This window comes from Diabrotica virgifera, chromosome 2 (genome assembly GCF_917563875.1).
Source record: "Diabrotica virgifera virgifera chromosome 2, PGI_DIABVI_V3a".
Classification (NCBI taxonomy): Eukaryota; Metazoa; Arthropoda; class Insecta; order Coleoptera; family Chrysomelidae; genus Diabrotica; species Diabrotica virgifera.
Genome location: NC_065444.1, coordinates 39,780,566 through 39,798,438, shown reverse-complemented (window position 1 = coordinate 39,798,438; position 17,873 = coordinate 39,780,566). Strand labels below are relative to the sequence as shown.

The following is a 17,873-nucleotide window of genomic DNA, read 5'->3' as shown; positions in this document are numbered from 1 at the left end:
GAAACTCGCCTCAGCTTGCTATGCAATAAGATCTGTCTCAAGGGAACTCAATTTAGCATCTTCTAAAATATCATATTTTTTGTTGTTCGAATCTCATCTTCGGTATTGTCTTCCTTTTTGGGGTTCTAGTACAGCTGCTCAATTTGATGTTATTTTTAAATTGCAAAAAAGAGCAATAAGATATCTGTTTGGCCTCAGAAGATCTACACATTGCAGAAGTTACTTTAGAAATCACGAAATTCTAACACTTCCATCTTTATATATTCTAGAAACGGTTTGTTTAATTCGTAAACACCTTCATGTCTTTCCAGCAAGGCCCAATCATATTTACTCCACCAGAGATTCAATCTTTGATATTTATTTACCGATCCCATCCACAGATTTAGTAAAGAAATCTATATTATATTCCGCAAAAAAACTTTACAACCATCTCCCTTTTCAACTTAAATCTGCAACATATTTCCCAAAGTTCCGTAAAAGGACCAAAGCCTATCTATCTAAAAGACCATAATATTCAATAGAAGAATTTCTTAATGAATAACTAAGAAAATTGGGTTTCATACGCAGTAGCTTAAACTGTCAATTCCTAATGTTGTTTTTGTCTTTGGTTTTATATCATATTTACTGTATATTGACGATTTATCTAATTTTAGTAAATTGTAGTTGTTATTTGTTGTTGATATTATTTTTCTTTTGACTGTGTGTAAGCTTTGCCCATAAAATTGTAAAAATTTCCAGTGACAGTAAACCATATTTCTATTCTATTCAATTCAATTATTTGTTTCTGTCTAGTAGTTTAACTACATCACCGTGTTATCTTGAATTCTCAATCATATTTCGTGATTTGTTTCCATCTTTTTCTGTCTTCTTTAACTCCGAAGCAGTGCTTTAGCGTGGTTCTGACTTTTGTCAGATGTGATTCAAATATCTTGTTGATGTTCTTTTCGGGGACTCACTTGTTGCAGCATTCCCGACAATGTGAGTATCTCCAGACAATATCTACAAACTTCTTCTATTCATGACCATTATCGATAGTTGGATATCATGTTGGCTACCATATTCGCTATCGTTACTTTATTGAAAACAGCTCTGAATAATCATATAGACGATTTTCCATACCATTGCCTTAGATTTTTCAGCCATATTGTTCTTCTACAGTGTACCTCGGATCTTTTCCTGAATTGTCAGTGGTAAAAGATCATATTTTTCAGGGTATCTCATAATGTGACCGAAGTATTCCAGCTTCTTCATCATCATCACCTGTAGCTCGACAACCCTTTTTGGGTCCTGGCTTGTTCTAGGATTTTCCGTCATTCTGTTCTGTTCCTTGCTTTGTTCTTCCAGTGGGTAATCTCGAGTGTTTTCAGATCTTGTTCCACTTGTTCCATGTATCTAAGTTTGTGTCTTCCCTTTGACCTTCTCCCTACTGATATTTGCCTCATTATATATTTTGGTGTTTCGGTCTCCAACATCCGTTCAACATGGCCCATCCAGCGCAGACGTCCGATCTTTATGGATGTTATGACGTCGGGTTCGTTGTATGCTGCGTATAGTTCCAAATTATATCTTATATCATCTGCGCCATACGTCATTTTCTTTCACCCCCTTATGTGTCTGAGGATTTTTCGTTCAAACATACCTAATAAGTTTTTATCGCTTCAGTATTCCAGCTTGCGTCTCTTTATTTCATTGACCAGTTTTGTTGTTTGGTTCTCTACACACATGACCTATTTAATCAGCGATTTTTAAGCAAAATATTTGGGAGCCTTTAGATGCAGTTTTTCATATTCCTTGTAGTGCATTTTATGCCCGATATATGAGGTTTTCTTAACTTTGACAGTCGTTAACAGATGTGAGAATGTTGGAATTTTACTACCCACCTCTATTATTTAGTATGATACAATTGATCCAAAAAAAGGCATAACCCAGACATCCAAAGTGAAAGTTTTCCTCAAACACCAAATTGTTCTATATGATCCACATAATGTTCAGTAACAAGTTACACCATTTTGAGCGTCTGATTTGGGGAGGGGGAGGTAGGGGAGAAGTCGGTAAATTAGTAGTTTTTTTAAGTTTTTCGTCATTATTTCTGAAACTCTGCGGTTTAGTGTAGACAATGTTGTATACAAAAATTTTCTATATTAAATTTTAAACAAAAAAGGTCCTTTACGTAATCCTCCTAAAACGAACGGTTCCCAAGTTACGAATGTAGTATGGTATAATTGGTCCAAAAAACGGCCTAGCCCCGTCATCCAAAATAAAAGTTTTCCTTTAACACGAAATTGTTCTATATGGTCCAAATATTGTTCAGTAAAAAGCTACACCATTTTGAGCGGGTTTGGGGGGAGAGGGGAGGGCAGGAGTCGGTAAGTTAGTAGTTTTTTAGGTTTTACCTCAATATTTCTAAACGTAATCGGTTTAGCGTGAAAAATATTATGTACAAAAATGTTCTATATTAAAGGACCCCGTACAAAACTTATGGAAAATAGGTCCCAGTGGACTTCGTTCATACTTCTGGAAAATACTCTTTGAAGCATCTTGGTAAAAAGTTCTCAGGGCACAACTCAATCGTATGAAGGATTTTCAAGATATAGAGGCCCAAACTCGGAAAATTATAAGATTTATGGGGTATTCCAATTCCGTGAGTTACTGGTTATTTGGCAACATGTAGAAGTTTGGATCAAGGAAAAGTACTAGTAGTCTAGGATCTTTTCCTAGGTATCCAATGGAGACCTTACTTTGACCTTGACCTTTAACGGACGTCATATTCTAGAGTTTGGGGGGTTTTAGGCATTCAATTGATATACACAGATTACTCATGGGCCAAAAAGGGATCGCTAAACACGAATATGCCATCAGAATTGCCCTCCGGATGACGTGGTGGCCAGGGCCTCTGCAAGGGCCGTCATATTCTAGAGTTTCAATGGTTTTCGGCATTTAATTGATGCAAATGAATTACTGGAGGATTTTTTGGGGTCGCTATACACGAATATGACACCAGAACCGACTCCCGGCGCACCTGATTTCCAAGGTCAATAGAAGGGGCTCCTAGAGTTTCGAGGGTCTTTGATACTACATTAATGCAAACGGATTAATTATAGGTTTTTGGGGTTGCTGAACACGAATACGTGATCAGCACAGACACAGGAGCACCAGGTGTCTAAGACAGGTTATCTTCTGGAGTTTCGGAGAAATCAAATGGATTACTCTTAGGTTTTTGGGGTTGCTCTTTTGAATTACCGTTTGGTGTGTGTACTCACTAAGTGAGTAACTTAAGTACTCAATTGTTTTAATTCTTTTTAAAAAATATAAACTTAATTTATATCTGACAACGTTTTTCTTTCATTTATTTTAATACCGATTTACTGCATTCTACTTTGATAGTGGTATTCATCGTGGCCACTAGATACTCCACAGTCTTTTATCTAAGCCATATTTGTGTTCAGCAACCCCAAAAACACAAGAGTAATCCGCTTACATCAATTTAGTGCCGAGAACTCTCGAAACCGCAGAAGATGACGTGCCTTAGGCACCAGGTACCCCGTTGTCTGTTCTGATGGCCTATTTGTGTTTAGCAGCTCCAAAAACTAATTACTAATACCCATCTTCATCAATTTAATACCGAAACCTGTCGAAACTCCAGAAGAAGACCTGCCTTAGGCACCAGGTGCTTCGTGGATCGGATATGATATTGAATTCACATTCAGCAGCCCCAAAAACCTGTGAGTAATCAGTTTACACTAATCTAGTACCGAAAGCTCTCGAATCTCCAAAGCATGACGTGCCTTTGGCACTAGGTACTCCCATGTCTATTCTGATGGGGTATTCGTGTTCAGCAACTACAAAACCTATGAGTAATCCGTTTGCATCAATGTAGTACCAAAGACCCTCAAAACTCCAGGAGCGCCTTTCATTGACCTTGGAAACCAGGTGCTCCGGGAGTCGGTTCTGGTGGCATATTCGTGTCTAGCGACCTCAAAAGACCCCCCAGTAATTCATTTGCATCAATTAAATGCCGAAAACCATAGAAACTCTAGAAGATGACGTCCCTTGCAGTGGCCCTGTCCACCACGTCATCCGGACGTTAATTCTGATAGCATTTTCGTGTTTTGCGATCCCAAAAACCCATGAGTAATCTGTTTATATCAGTTGAATGCCTAAAATCCTCGAAACTCTAGAAGATGACGTCCGTTGAAGGTCAAGGTCAAAGTAAAGGTCGCCATTGGATAGCCAGGAAAAAATCCTAGACTACTAGTACTTTTCCTTGATCCAAACTTCAACATGTTGTCAAATAACCAGTAACTCACGGAACTGGAATACCCCGTAAATCTTATAATTTTCCGAGTTTGGGCCTTTATATCTTGAAAATACTTCATATGATTGAGTTGTGCCCATGAGAACTTTTTATCAGGATTCTTCAAAGAGTATTTTCCCAAAGTATGAACGAAATCCACTGGGACCTATTTTCCATAAGGTTTGTGCGGGTTCCTTTGAAACAAAAAAGGTTCTATGCACAATTCTTCTAAAATCAACGGTTCTGGAGTTACGGAGGGTGTAAAACGGAGGTTTTCCATATCTTTTACATTTTTTTGGCAAATTATAATATTATTACTGAGGAAACTATTTTTTTAACAGGATTGTGTTTTTTAAATATAATTTACTATTTCAATGGCCGGTGATATGTTATTGATGAGCCCTTGAAAAAACGTCAACCTTACCACATTCAAGAGGCTTCTACAGGCCTAGGCCATGTTAATATCTGGTACGAAGAAACCCACTCTGAACTTCCTATGGACAATGTCGCATAAATATATATTATTTCCAACAGTAAAATTTTCGTTTCAAATTTAATGTAGAACACTTTTGTATAGAATATTGTTCACGCTTAGCCGCTTAGGTTTAGAAATATTGAAGAAAAACGTAAAATACTAATAATTTATCAACTTCTCCCCTCCCCCTCCCCCCCAAACCCGACGCTCAAAATGGTGTAACTTTTTACTGAACAATATGTGGACCATATTGAACAATTTGGTGTCGGAGGAAAATTTTTATTTTTGATGACGGGGTTAGGCCTTTTTTTGGACCAATTATACTATACTATCTCCGTAACTTTGGAACCGTTAGATTTCAGAGGATTATGAATCAGACCTTTTTTGTTTAAAATTTAATGGAGAATATTTTGGTATAGAACAATGTTTACGCTAAACCGCATAGTTTTAGAAATATTGACGAAAAACTAAAAAACCTACTAATTTGCTGACTTCTCACCCACCTCCCCACAAACCCGACGCTCAAAATGGTGTAAATTTTGACAGAACAATATGTGAACCATGTAGAACAATTTGGTGTTGAAGGATAACTTTCACTTTGGATGTCTGGGTTTGGGTTCAGTTATACCTTACTAATTCTGGTTTTGAGTGATATTGTGTCAGAATGACCTGCGATGGTGGCATCACGCTGTTATTATCTTACACTTAATAATATTATTACCTAAAAGATCAATAATTTTTTAGTGTTTGTGATACTGAACTAAACAAAAAGCGGTTTCCAAAAGATTTTATGTTTGGAGTGGCTACATCTTCATATCAAATTGAAGGTAAAAAACTATTTTTTAACATCAAAGTAGACATCGTTATTAATTTATTATAATATATTATATAATGTATTATATAATTTGTTTTTAATATATTGTAATTTCCACAGACCGGAAACATTAAAATTGACGCTTTTTATTTAGGTGCTTGGAACGAAGATGGCAAAGGAGAAAGCACTTGGGACCATTTTGTTCACCAAACCCCATCACCCATTGTAAATAATTATACAGGTGATGTAGCTTGCGATTCTTACCATAAAATGAAAGAAGATGTGGCTTTATTAAAATATTTAGGAGTCAAGCATTACAGATTTTCTCTATCGTGGTCAAGAATTCTCCCAACAGGTAAAAAAACGTATAATTATACTATAATTATTGAAAAGTTCAAAGAGAATGAGTGTTAAATTTAAAAAATTAGTCAGTTATATTTTTAAAAATCCACAAAAAAGTTTTCCTGTAGCTGGCTCTATACCATATATCAACAAAATTAATTAAAATTCTTTATAAAAGGATATAATTTATTAAAATTTCCTTAAAGGGCTACATCACATATGCAGAACGTTTTCGACTTAGCATATGAACATCCTGTTCAGCTCTGATGATGATCTGTATTACGATCGAAAACGTTCTGCATATGTGAAGTAGCCCTTTAAGGGAATTTGAATAAATTATATACCCCTTATAAAGGACTCTAATTAATTTTTTTAAGTTATAATTTTATGATTTATGATTTCAGACATAGACATACAGGCAAACATAAAAATAAGTACCTTGTAGAACTATCCTGAACTGATTCCTCCATTTTAATAGTTTTTTATTTCTCTTCGTCTTCTTGTTAAAAAGAATAAAACGGGATGAAAATTCAATGACTGCTGGACAGTTTTATGGATTGATTGCAAATATTAAGAGTACTGTGTGATCAATTGGACCTCTGCCATCGGACCTTTACCAAAAGGTTGTATTCAATAGCCATTCATAATTCCTAACTGGTGTTTGTATCCAAACTCTTCAATTTCAATCCTTTTTTTCCATCCTCCTTTGTTTCGCCATCTTTATCTTTTATTTAATTAATTTGTGTTATTTCTTATATTGCTCCCTGTTGCTTCCCTGATGTCTTCTCTGGTCCATCAGTTCAAAAATTTCGTTATCCATCCATAGTTAATTTTTTAAGCATAAAAGTTGTTTTTTTGAGTATAAACTGCAATTTTTACACTTAAATACAGTAGTAGGTGAATCTTATAATTATTATACTTACACAAGTATGAACCGAACTATTCTAGAATCGAGTCATTTTCCTTTTACATTGTTGCAAAATTATCTTCTTAAATGTATTATTCTTTAATAGTCCAGAGAAATAAGATTTTTTGAGTAGTATGGACTTCTATATTAATAACCTTTTTGTTTCATGCAGCCGATTTTGATGATATACATAGTTATAAACAAATGAAATTTAAAAAACGGTAAATTTTCGCTTTTTCTTATATAACCAAAAAGTTAAGCATTTTAAACAAATTTGAGGGTAATAAACTCATAAATCGTCTAAACAATTTCAATATGGCGTTCGCTGAATATGTCTATCCTTATTGGTTGCTTACGAAATTGCAAAATATGTCATAAATTTTGAGTTTTTATAAATATTCATAATTTATGTAAAAACTAACTTAGAACCTTCTTATTACACGAACTACTGAGACTTCTCGTGCTTAAATTACATTTTAAATTTGAAAGCAATTGGTCAAACAGTTTAAAAGTTATCTAATTTGTTTATCCCAAATTACAAAAAGTAATTTTAAACAGTGTAAAATTATTTTGCAAAAACACGTCGATTTTTTGCTTACTTATAAACAATTAGAATAACCGTTACCCGTAGAAAAATTATTTTTCAACCTACCTCTACCGAAAGTATACTTTTCCGGACCTGATTGTAGGGAGCAAATTTGTACTTTTCCTCCCTAGGGAGGAAAAGTAAAAGTGACGTCATGGTATTTCATTCATGAAATATAACTTATTGACGCCCTGTACAATATGTATTTTCTATTACGTAAGTATCTATACATTTTAACGTTTATTTATAAAACATCCTGTATTTTGCAGAATGGTGAAAACCAGTAAATTGTTATTTTGATTTAAAAATGTTTACATTAATAATTTGACTTATATTTGACAGTTGACAGTTATATTGTACCTACTTGTTAGTTTTAGTTTTAATAAATTTTGTTGGTTAGTTACATAAATAAATTAAGTAAAAATGAAAAATGACTTGGTATTAATTTGAAGAAGGTGGAAAAACCATATGTATAACATGGGAGTAAAGTACCTTTTCCTCCCTTGAATGAACTTTATTCTCGGGAGGAAAAGTAGCACTTTCCACACTTGTTATACAAATATGTAGCTATTTTCATATTTGGAAAGACTGAATTTTTATACACACTTATATAGAAAAACAATTGTACTAGGACAATTAGGGACGAAGTTAGCCCCCCTTTTTTTAATTCACATGTTTTTGCAAAATAATTTTACAGTATTTAGAATTTTTTTGTCATTTTTTTAATTAAATTAATAGTATAAATCTTCTTCTTTCATAAACTATCCAAAGTATTGGTGTAACTTCATCATTTTCTGACTTATAGCGTTGCAAAAAAAATAATTTGGGATAAACGAATTAAATACCTTTTTTCTACAACCGTGTTAAAATAGTTATTTTTCTAACTAGTGCGGAAAGTGATACTTTCACGCACGAGCCTGCCGTTAACCCGAACGACGCGATAGCGGAGTTCGGGCAAGCAGTCGAGTGCGGGGAAGACACTTTCCGCATGAGTTAGGAACAATAATTTTTCTATGGCCGTACGTTTGGAAAAAAGCCAAAAAAAATAGAGTTATATCAATTTTTATTTAGAAGTAAAAATACACGAATTAATTCTTTGAAAAGGTTGTCAAAACTAAACTTTCAATATAATGGGTTACCACGACGACGATATTGGTTTCCATGACGACGGTTCAAAACCATTGTAATTTCCTACTGATCTGACTTTTAAATATTATGTCAAAATAATTCTATTTCATCGAATTATCAGTAGTAATTGCACAAGAGCTCTGAAATTATTGAATTTTTCCCGAGTGACACTTTGACAGTTGTAATTTCACGAGCCGAAGGCGAGTGAAATTATGTCAAAATGTCACGAGAGCAAAAATTATATATTAATTTTAGAGGTCGAGTGCAATTTGTTGCGAATATTTCATGAATAAAACTGTTCAAAACCAAAATTTTATTGTAATTTATTTATGTAAGTACCATTAAACACACAGTTTTTATAAATATTTGACGATTGAAAGTCATCACTTTTATAATTTTTAAAACATTAATTGTCATTAATGTCACTGAATGTATTTTTTCGTAGCAACGAAGGGCATCTGACGTAATATACTTAACGACGGGAGATTATCAAAAATTATCGATTTAATTCAGATTTCTGTAGCTTTCTATTGGTCAGAATCTCCTATGAATGAAATAATCGCGCTAATTTCATTAAAACATGAACACAATAAGATAAATTTGAAATAAATTAATAAATAATATCTAAATATTGGTTTATTGCATGTATTTATAATATATTATAATGCCATATTACAAGGTATTTTACTTTCCCGCACGCCGTGCAGAAAAATTTACTTTCACGCACGCCGTGCGAGAAAGTGCAACTTTCGGAAACGAAATGCATGCGTGAAAGTGGCTCTTTAAGCACGGCCATAGAAAAATGCAATTTTTAGCACTCCATACGAGAGTTAAAAGTGCTAGTTTAAGGCACTAGTGCTTTAAAATTTTTAAGGAACTACAGTTCCTATTTTTTGACCGTATAGGCAATTTTGATGTAATGTCAAAAAAATATAAAAATGGAATGACAGTCAAGTTCAAGTAAAAGTTTTTGTAGATATTGTCCTGTAATTACGTTTGTAGAAAAAATTTTGTATAATATGTGTGTTAAAAAGTACATTTTTAAGGCACTCATGTGAATTGCAGAACTGGCTTTGCTCATTCTGCAAACTTTCGCATGCGTGCCTTAAACGTGTACTTTTAACATTTATATCATAAATAACTACCAAACTATTTAACCAATTGCTTTGAAATTTAGGGTATTATTTAAGTACCAGAAGTCTCAGCATTCCTTGTAATAAGAACGTTCTAAGTTAATTTTTACATAAGTTATGAATATTTAAAAAAATTCAGGTTTTATGATTTATTTTGCAATTTTCTAAGCAACCAATAAGAATATACATATTCAGCGAACGTCATATTGAAGTTTTTTATACGATTTATGAGTTTCTGACTCTCAAAGGGCCTAGCCGGGTAAGATGGTGAAAAGTGCCCCCAACCCAATCTAAATTCCATATAGGCTAGTTTTTAGCACATATAGAGGAACTAACTTTCTGAAATTTTTAGCCCCCTAGGTGGTCACGTGACCCCCCTAGAGCCTAATTAGGCTTTTTATGTTTTTATTCATTAGCCGCATTAAGAGCTAGCCAAAACTTTATTTAAAAAAGTTGTAAGTTTTAAAAAGATCTATATGAAATTTTTTTTTTTTATTTTTTTTTGGCGGGAAATTCGAATTTTTAGAACAATTTTAAACTTTTAAATAAATCTGAAAAAAAAACTAAGACACTCGTTTTTACGAAAATTAATTATAATGTGTATTTTTGCACAATCTTTCACCCTGATTTTTTTCAGATTTTTAAAATTGGTGAAACGTACCTTTAAAAATAAAAAACCGCATTTTTTCGGTTTTTTTTTCGTTTTCTTGATACAATTTTATACATATTTTTCAAAAAATTTAACACCGTCACTAGAATAGGTAAAAAACTGAAAAATAATTGGGATTTGCTTCATAAAAATTTTTTGTAACGCCATCCATTTTCAAGATACAGGGCGTTGAAGAAAACAAAATTTTACATATTTTTTACGATTTTGCCGAAACTACTGGCAACATTGTAATAAAACTTGGCGGGTTTTAAGAGGTAGTTATTGTGCATGTTTTGACATACAACTAAGGATTTAATATTCATCACTGGCGCGCATAGGGGTAATGGTCTGAACTTTTCAAAGAAAAAAAGATAGTACGCCACTGACATATTTCAAATTAACAATCATTTTTGAATTCCTCGTTCAATTTGCAATAAAATATCTATCTTCTCATTTTTTCATACGACGCGCTGTTTTGCTGCAAAAAATAAAATATCTTAACGCTTCCAAAGTATTCGAATTAATTTTGATAATGGATGTATGGAGTTTATTATGTATGTAGATGTAGAAACTACTAGAAGTTCGAATACTTTGTAAGGGTTAAGATCTTTTATTTTTTGAATAAAAATGGCGCGTCGTATGAAAAAATAAGAAGATACATTTTTTGTCACAAATTGAACGAGAAATTAAAAAACGATTGTTAATTTGAAATATGTCAGTGGCGTACTATCTTTATTTTTAAAAAGTTCAGACCATTACCCCTATGCGAGCCAATGATGAATATCAAATCATTAATTGTATGTCAAAATATGCACAATAACCAGCTCTTAAATCCCGCCAAGTTTTATTACAATGTTGCCAGTAGTTTCAGCAAAATCGTAAAAAATGTGTAAAATTATGTTTTCTTCAACGCCCTGTATTTTGAAAATGGATGGCTTTACAAAAAATTTTTATAAAGCAAACCCCAATTATTTTTCAGTTTTTTACCTATTCTAGTGACAGTGTTACCTTTTTTGAAAAATATGTATAAAATTGTTTCAAAATACGAAAAAAAAACTGAAAAAATGCGGTTTTTTATTTTTAAAGGTACGTTTCACCAATTTTAAAAGTCTGAAAAAATTCAGGGTGAAAGATTGTGCAAAAATACACATTATAATTAATTTTCGTAAAAACGAGTGTCTTAGTTTTTTTTTCAGACTCATTTAAAAATTTAAAATTGTTCTAAAAATTCGAATTTCCCGCCAAAAAATTTAAGAAAAATTTTTTCTTATAGATATTTTTGGAACTTACAACTTTTTTTAATAAAGTTTTTGGCTAGCTCTTGATGCGCCTGAGATAAAAAATAAAAACATAAAAAGCCTAATTATGCTCTAGGGGGGTCACGTGACCACCTAGGGGGCTAAAAATTTCAGAAAGTGAGTTCCTCTATATGTGCTAAAAATTGGCCTATATGGAATTTAAATCGAGCTGGGGGCACTTTTCACCATCTTACCCGGCTAGGTCCTTTGTTTAAAATACTTAACTTTTTGGTTATAGACGAAAAAAGCGAAAATTTACCGTTTTTGATCTTCATTTGTTTATAACTATGTATATCATCAAAATCGGCTGCAGGAAACATATAGGTTAGTAATATAGATGTCCATATCTAGTACTCAAAAAAAAAATTTCGGCCTGGAGGGGGTTGTGTCACCAACAGGATATTTTTTTTCTTGTTTCTCTGAACTATAATTCGTTTAAGGTTACACCAACAAAATAAACCAAGCTGCAATTAAATACTATAAAAGCCTGATCAGAGAACTCACAGACAATGGTATTGAACCGGTAGTAACTATACTGCACTGTGATACACCACAAGCGCTGGAGGACATGGGTGGCTGGACGACTGACTGGATCATCGATCGGTATGTGGAATACGCCGCAGTTTGCTTTGAAAATTTTGGAGCCGACGTCAAATACTGGTTGACTTTTAACGAGGCGTTTTACATGTGCACTTTGGGTTATGGAACAGGTACTCAGGCACCTGGTAGGAAGGCTAGTGGTATTGGAGATTATATTTGTGGCCATAATATTATCAAAGCCCATGCCAAAGCTTTTCATCTGTATAATGATACATACAGACCAGTGCAGAAAGGTAATAGTACATTATATACCGCGGGACTGAAGTAGTACATTTAATCCTGAAGGTAAAGTTTATGGCCCGACCGCAGGGAGGGCCATAATTTACCTGAAGGATTAAATGTACTTCAGTCGCAAGGTATATACGATACTTTTCGTACTTCCGTTATGATTTTATTAATTATTTCAATAATTTCAATCAGTTTTTTCTCTCTTCAACTCATTTAATAAACTGTCTTTAAAATAAGTTACCATAGTAACATTGCGTTGTGACAGTTATAATTTAGAAACATTGTCATTACTAGTGTCATTGTAAAGAAACATTGTTATTGATAATTATTGGTATCATGAGTGAAGAAGGTGTATCTGATATTGATAAAAGAGCAGCCGAAGTAGGTGAAGAATTGTTACCACCGAAATCTAGAAAACTATACGAGCAACAGTACGATGCTTTTAAAAAGTGGTGCCGCTTAAAAAATGTGAGACAACCTACTGAAAATGCGCTGTTAGTCTACTTCGATGATAAATCAAAAGCGGTTTGTGCCTCAACTCTCTGGGCACATTACTCAATGCTGAAATCGGTTATTAACATTAGAGAAGATATTGATATAAGTAAATTTCCAAAATTATTAGCTTTTTTGAAGAGAAGAAATGAGGGATTTAAGCCAAAGAAGTCAAGAATTCTCACGTCTGAGCAGGTAGATCAGTTCTTACGGGAGGCTCCGGATGATAAATATTTAATGCTTAAGGTAAATTTGGAAATTTGTTTATATTCAGAAATTTTAAGAAATCAATTTTTTTGTAGGTTGCACTTATTTTGGGCGTTGCGGGAGCTTGTCGTGGAAAAGAGTTGGTTGATTTAGAAATCGACGATGTGAGAGATTTGGGCGATTCCTTCCTAATTGCGATTAGAAACACCAAAAATAAAATTGACCGAAATTTTGTGATCAAAAATTCAGAAAACAGTGCCATCAGTTTTGTGGCGATATTTCGGTAATATGTGGCATTGCGAAAGACAGGGACAACTCATTCAAAATTTTTTGTTCAATACATCAACAAAGAATGTACTACGCGAGTAGTAGGAAAAAACATGTTTGGTACAATTCCACGGCAAATAGCAGCTTTCTTGAAATTAGAAAATGCGACGTCTTATACGGGACATTCTTTTAGACGCACATCTGCGTCTTTGTTAGCTGATTCGGGAGCAACAATAGACGTGCTGAAGAGACATGGAGGATGGAAATCCTCCAACGTGGCCGAGGGATATATTGAATCGTCTATTAAAAATAAACAAAAAATTTCAGATAAAATATTTGGTCAAGTCGCCGATTCGTCCACTATAGTTATGCCACAGTCCTCATTCTCGCTTCCTGTTTCCGCAGGATCTTCGAAACAAACACCAGTTCAATATGAAAAGGACCTATCTGTTACTCGTCAGTTACCTGCTGCATTAACCCAGGAAAGACTGGTCAATATGACGAACTGTCACAATATTAATTTGAATATTAACGTTAATTACCATTCTAATTAATTATATTTTTCAATAAAATATCCCTTAAATTCGTTTGTTTGTGATTTAATCGTTCCGGGAGTTTCGTCAATATTTAATCCCGGAGGGATTAAATGTGACACTTTAGTACCTGTCACAAGGGAGTGAAGTTGTCACTTTAGGCCCGGAAGTACGAAAACTATTTTATATAGAAAAAAGTTCTAGTACCCAATTACGCAGTAGTGCATGGTAGGCACGGATCTGTCCAACTATTTACTGTTAAGAACACGTTTAAAACCATTCTGACCCTTTCTATTGTGCTTGATTTCTTATTTATACGTCAGTCAGTGATAGTAAGAACAGATTAATACCTCCGAATTCTATCCTACTGCATCGATTTTATTGAAATTTTGGGATTAGCCTCTACTTATATCTAATTTAAGGTCTATTCTATATACTATGGTCCTTTTATCTTGGGAGCGGTTCCCACCCCTTCTCGGGGGTGGAAAATTTATTGGTTAAAATAACTAGGAAAGTCGCTAGAGAACCTAATTCTAAGCAAAAACTGTTGTATAATTTTTATTGAAAATGCAATACTTATGAGTTTTTCGTGGTTAAAAATTGGCCCATTTAAAAATATCCTAAAAACTATGCATCTAACTAACAAACTGTATCAAACATTTTTGTAGCTTATAAAAAAAATAAAAAAACTTTTGAGTTCTCTCATAAATCTTCCACTTATAATACTAAAAGGGATATGGTAGGTGAAAAGAGTTTATTTTTTTTGGTGCATGTTCAAACCGGTGTATTCAACTTGAAATAACAGAGAAACGGTCGATTTTAGGTGTATAATGCTACCTTTTGTAGTGCTTGAAAGGACCTTCAAAATTAGTAATAGTAAATGTCGATTACATTCAAACTAAGCGAGATATGCTGCCAAAAATTGGTGACTAATGTATTTTAAGAAAAAATGAGAAGTATTTTTAACCCCTCATCCACCCTAATTTAAGCATCGTTTTTCATCTACAATACTTTTTATTATAGTATTATTTCTATGCTCAAAAAGTGGGACGGATTTAAAATGGATGGTCTTTGAAAAAAATAAGATCAAATTATATGGCGCATTTTTAAATTTTCCTACAAATCTTCCTTTTTATATATGTAACTTGAAAATGATAAGAGATACAGTAATGAAAAGTAAAATAAAATTTTTATCTAAAAAATCCTACATTTTTGTGGTGTACGGTTTTTTCGTATCTCTTATCATTTTCGAGTTAGATGGAGAAACAGAAGATTTTTAAGGAAATTTAAAAATGTGATCTATAATTTGATCTTATTTTTCTCAAAAACCATTCAGTTTAGATCCGTCCAACCTTTTAAACATAGAAATAACACTACAATAAAAGGTATTGCATAAGGAAAACGAGGCATTTAAATTCTGGTGGATGAGGGGTTAAATATACTTCTCACTTTTTCGTAAAATACATTAGCCGTCAATTTTTTTTTTCAGCAGATCTCGCTTAATTTGAATGTCAGCGACATTTAATACTGCTCATTTTAAAGGTCTCTTCAAGCACTACAAAAGGTATTGGGGATAATAAACCTAAAATTGACCGTTTCTCTGTTATTTCAAGTTGAATACACCGATTTGAGCAATTGAGCATGCACAAAAAAAAAACAAACTCTTTCACCTACCATATTTCTTTTTGTATTACAACTAGAAAATTTATGAAGAAACAAATCTCTTTGTTTTCTTCTAAACTACAAAAACGTTTTGTATAGCTTTTTTAGTTAGATGCATAGTTTTTAAGGTATTCGCAAAAAACCGTCCGATAAAGTGTCAGTTTTTGCTTAGAATTAGGTTCTCTAGCCACATCCGTGGTTAGTTTGCCAAAAAATTTTCCACCCCTTGAAGGGTGAGAACCGCCCCCAAGATAAAAGCGCCATAGTATATATGGTAGACTTTGTGTCTTGAGCTATTCCCTACTTATTGTGAAAATATCAAGAAAAACGATGTAGTAGGATGGAATTCGGAGCCAAATACCCTCATTGACTGCCCTATTAGTTGTTTTCTATCTTATCTAAAACTTTGCTCTTTTACTTTTTTCCATTGGACTTACAGTTTTTCCAGAAATCGTGATTAACTATTTTTTCCTTAAAAATGGAAACATCTATGATAGTACGACTAGACGAAAATGCAAATCCCATTCTCATTAACTTACAACGACTTACAACGCCTACTACAAAAATTTAAAATAACCGCCGAAAAGTATAACCTACCACTATCCGCAGAGAGAACCCAATCGATGGTAATATCCAAGAAAATATCCAAGAACCCTATTAATTAGATGTAAATTAGTAGTGGACGACCATAATATAATCGAACAGGTAATGGATTGTAAATACTTGGGTGTGGAAATATCTAGCGACAGGCATCTGTGGCAAGAAACAAAAGAGCAGGCAACGAGATCAGCGAGAATATCTGGTTTCCTGAGGAATATAATCTGGTGGAATAAATATATGAGCACCGAAAGCAAAGTTCGCATTTATAAGACATGTGTTAGACCCGTACTGACATACGCAGCTGAGACAAAAGCCGTGACAACACAGACCAAACAAATAATGAGAACAACAGAGATGAAAACCATCTCCAAAGATCCATAAGAGGTATCACACTCAGAGATAGGATACGAAACGAAGACACATTGAGAGAAACGTAGTGAGATGGACAAGAGCACGACGACGCATGTGGAAAGACCACGTAGATCGGATGGACCCTGAACGTATGGCGCAATGGGCGAAGACACAGAAGCCCAACACCAAGCGACCCATAGGAAGACCCAAAAAACGGTGGTAGGAGAACTGGAGCTCCGGATCGCAGCAGACACTGTAACAGAAGAAACAGAATATAATCCTATTAAAAGAAGAAGAAGAATTATTTTTTTCTCCAGTTGATTTAAATATAATAGTTCAATGTCACGTTCGTGACTGCTCCGAATACTTTGTAGAATCAGCAAAATTACTGTGATCTCGCAACGCTTGATTATAATATTTACAAAATATTAGATATACTATTTTTGTAAATAATTCTTATACGAAGAACGATTAAATTGATTTATTCTAAAAATATCTTCTACTCTTAGTACCGTGCCCAAATTTTAGGCCTGGGTAGCTTTCAGAACAATTTGCCGATATCGTTTTCGATCTTGCGCGACATATAACAATAACTCATGTGCTGATAAGCCAGTCTACTGACGAAGGTATCGGAACCATGAATAATTCTTCCTACCAATTCCACTTTTTCCGTCGATATTTCCGTTGAGTATTAACTGCAGTATCCAGTATCTGCTTCTTCTCATTATATGCCCAGAAATGAAATTGTCTAATACGTTGTTAATCTAATTTTACATAATATTACAACTACAAAAAAAAAATAAAAAATACTATGTTAGTAATATGATAATAAAAGGATTAATTAATGTTTTATAAAAAAAACTTATAAAATGTTTGTGTTAATATAGGTTCAGTAGGAATTTCTTTGGTGAGCATTTATGCAGAACCAAAATCTGACAGTGATGAGGATAAGGAAGCTGCTGAAAGAATGATATATTTTAATGTAAGTAGCGAATAAAATCATAGTTCTTTTCACGGCCTCTTTTTTTTCAGGCCCAATTTCTTAGTAGTAAATCTAAAAATAGCGAACCGGACGAAAACTTAATTTGCGTCATCTAAATATATTTATACAGGGTGGGCCAAAGAAAAGACTCAACCTCGATATTTGGCAGTAATTATTGGATTTTAAGAAAATGCCGAAACAGGTCTTTTTATTTTTAAATTATAATTTTTTGGCATACATTTAATACTCGTGACGTCATCCATCTCAGCAAGATGACGTAATCGATAATTTTTTTAATAGGAATAGGGGTCATGCGGTAGCTCAT

At 33.6% G+C, this 17,873-nt stretch overlaps 1 protein-coding gene across 1 annotated transcript in view; it reads left to right on the top strand.

Annotated features, from left to right (window-relative positions):
• The window catches only part of LOC114328483 (myrosinase 1), a 50,640-nt gene that overhangs the window by 9,874 nt on the left and 22,893 nt on the right, over positions 1-17,873 (top strand). Inside the window, exons 2-5 of the mRNA XM_028277339.1 lie at positions 5,514-5,596; positions 5,738-5,938; positions 12,067-12,459; positions 17,454-17,548. Of these exons, the coding sequence (XP_028133140.1) occupies positions 5,514-5,596; positions 5,738-5,938; positions 12,067-12,459; positions 17,454-17,548 (772 nt within the window). The remainder of the gene's footprint in view (positions 1-5,513; positions 5,597-5,737; positions 5,939-12,066; positions 12,460-17,453; positions 17,549-17,873) is intronic.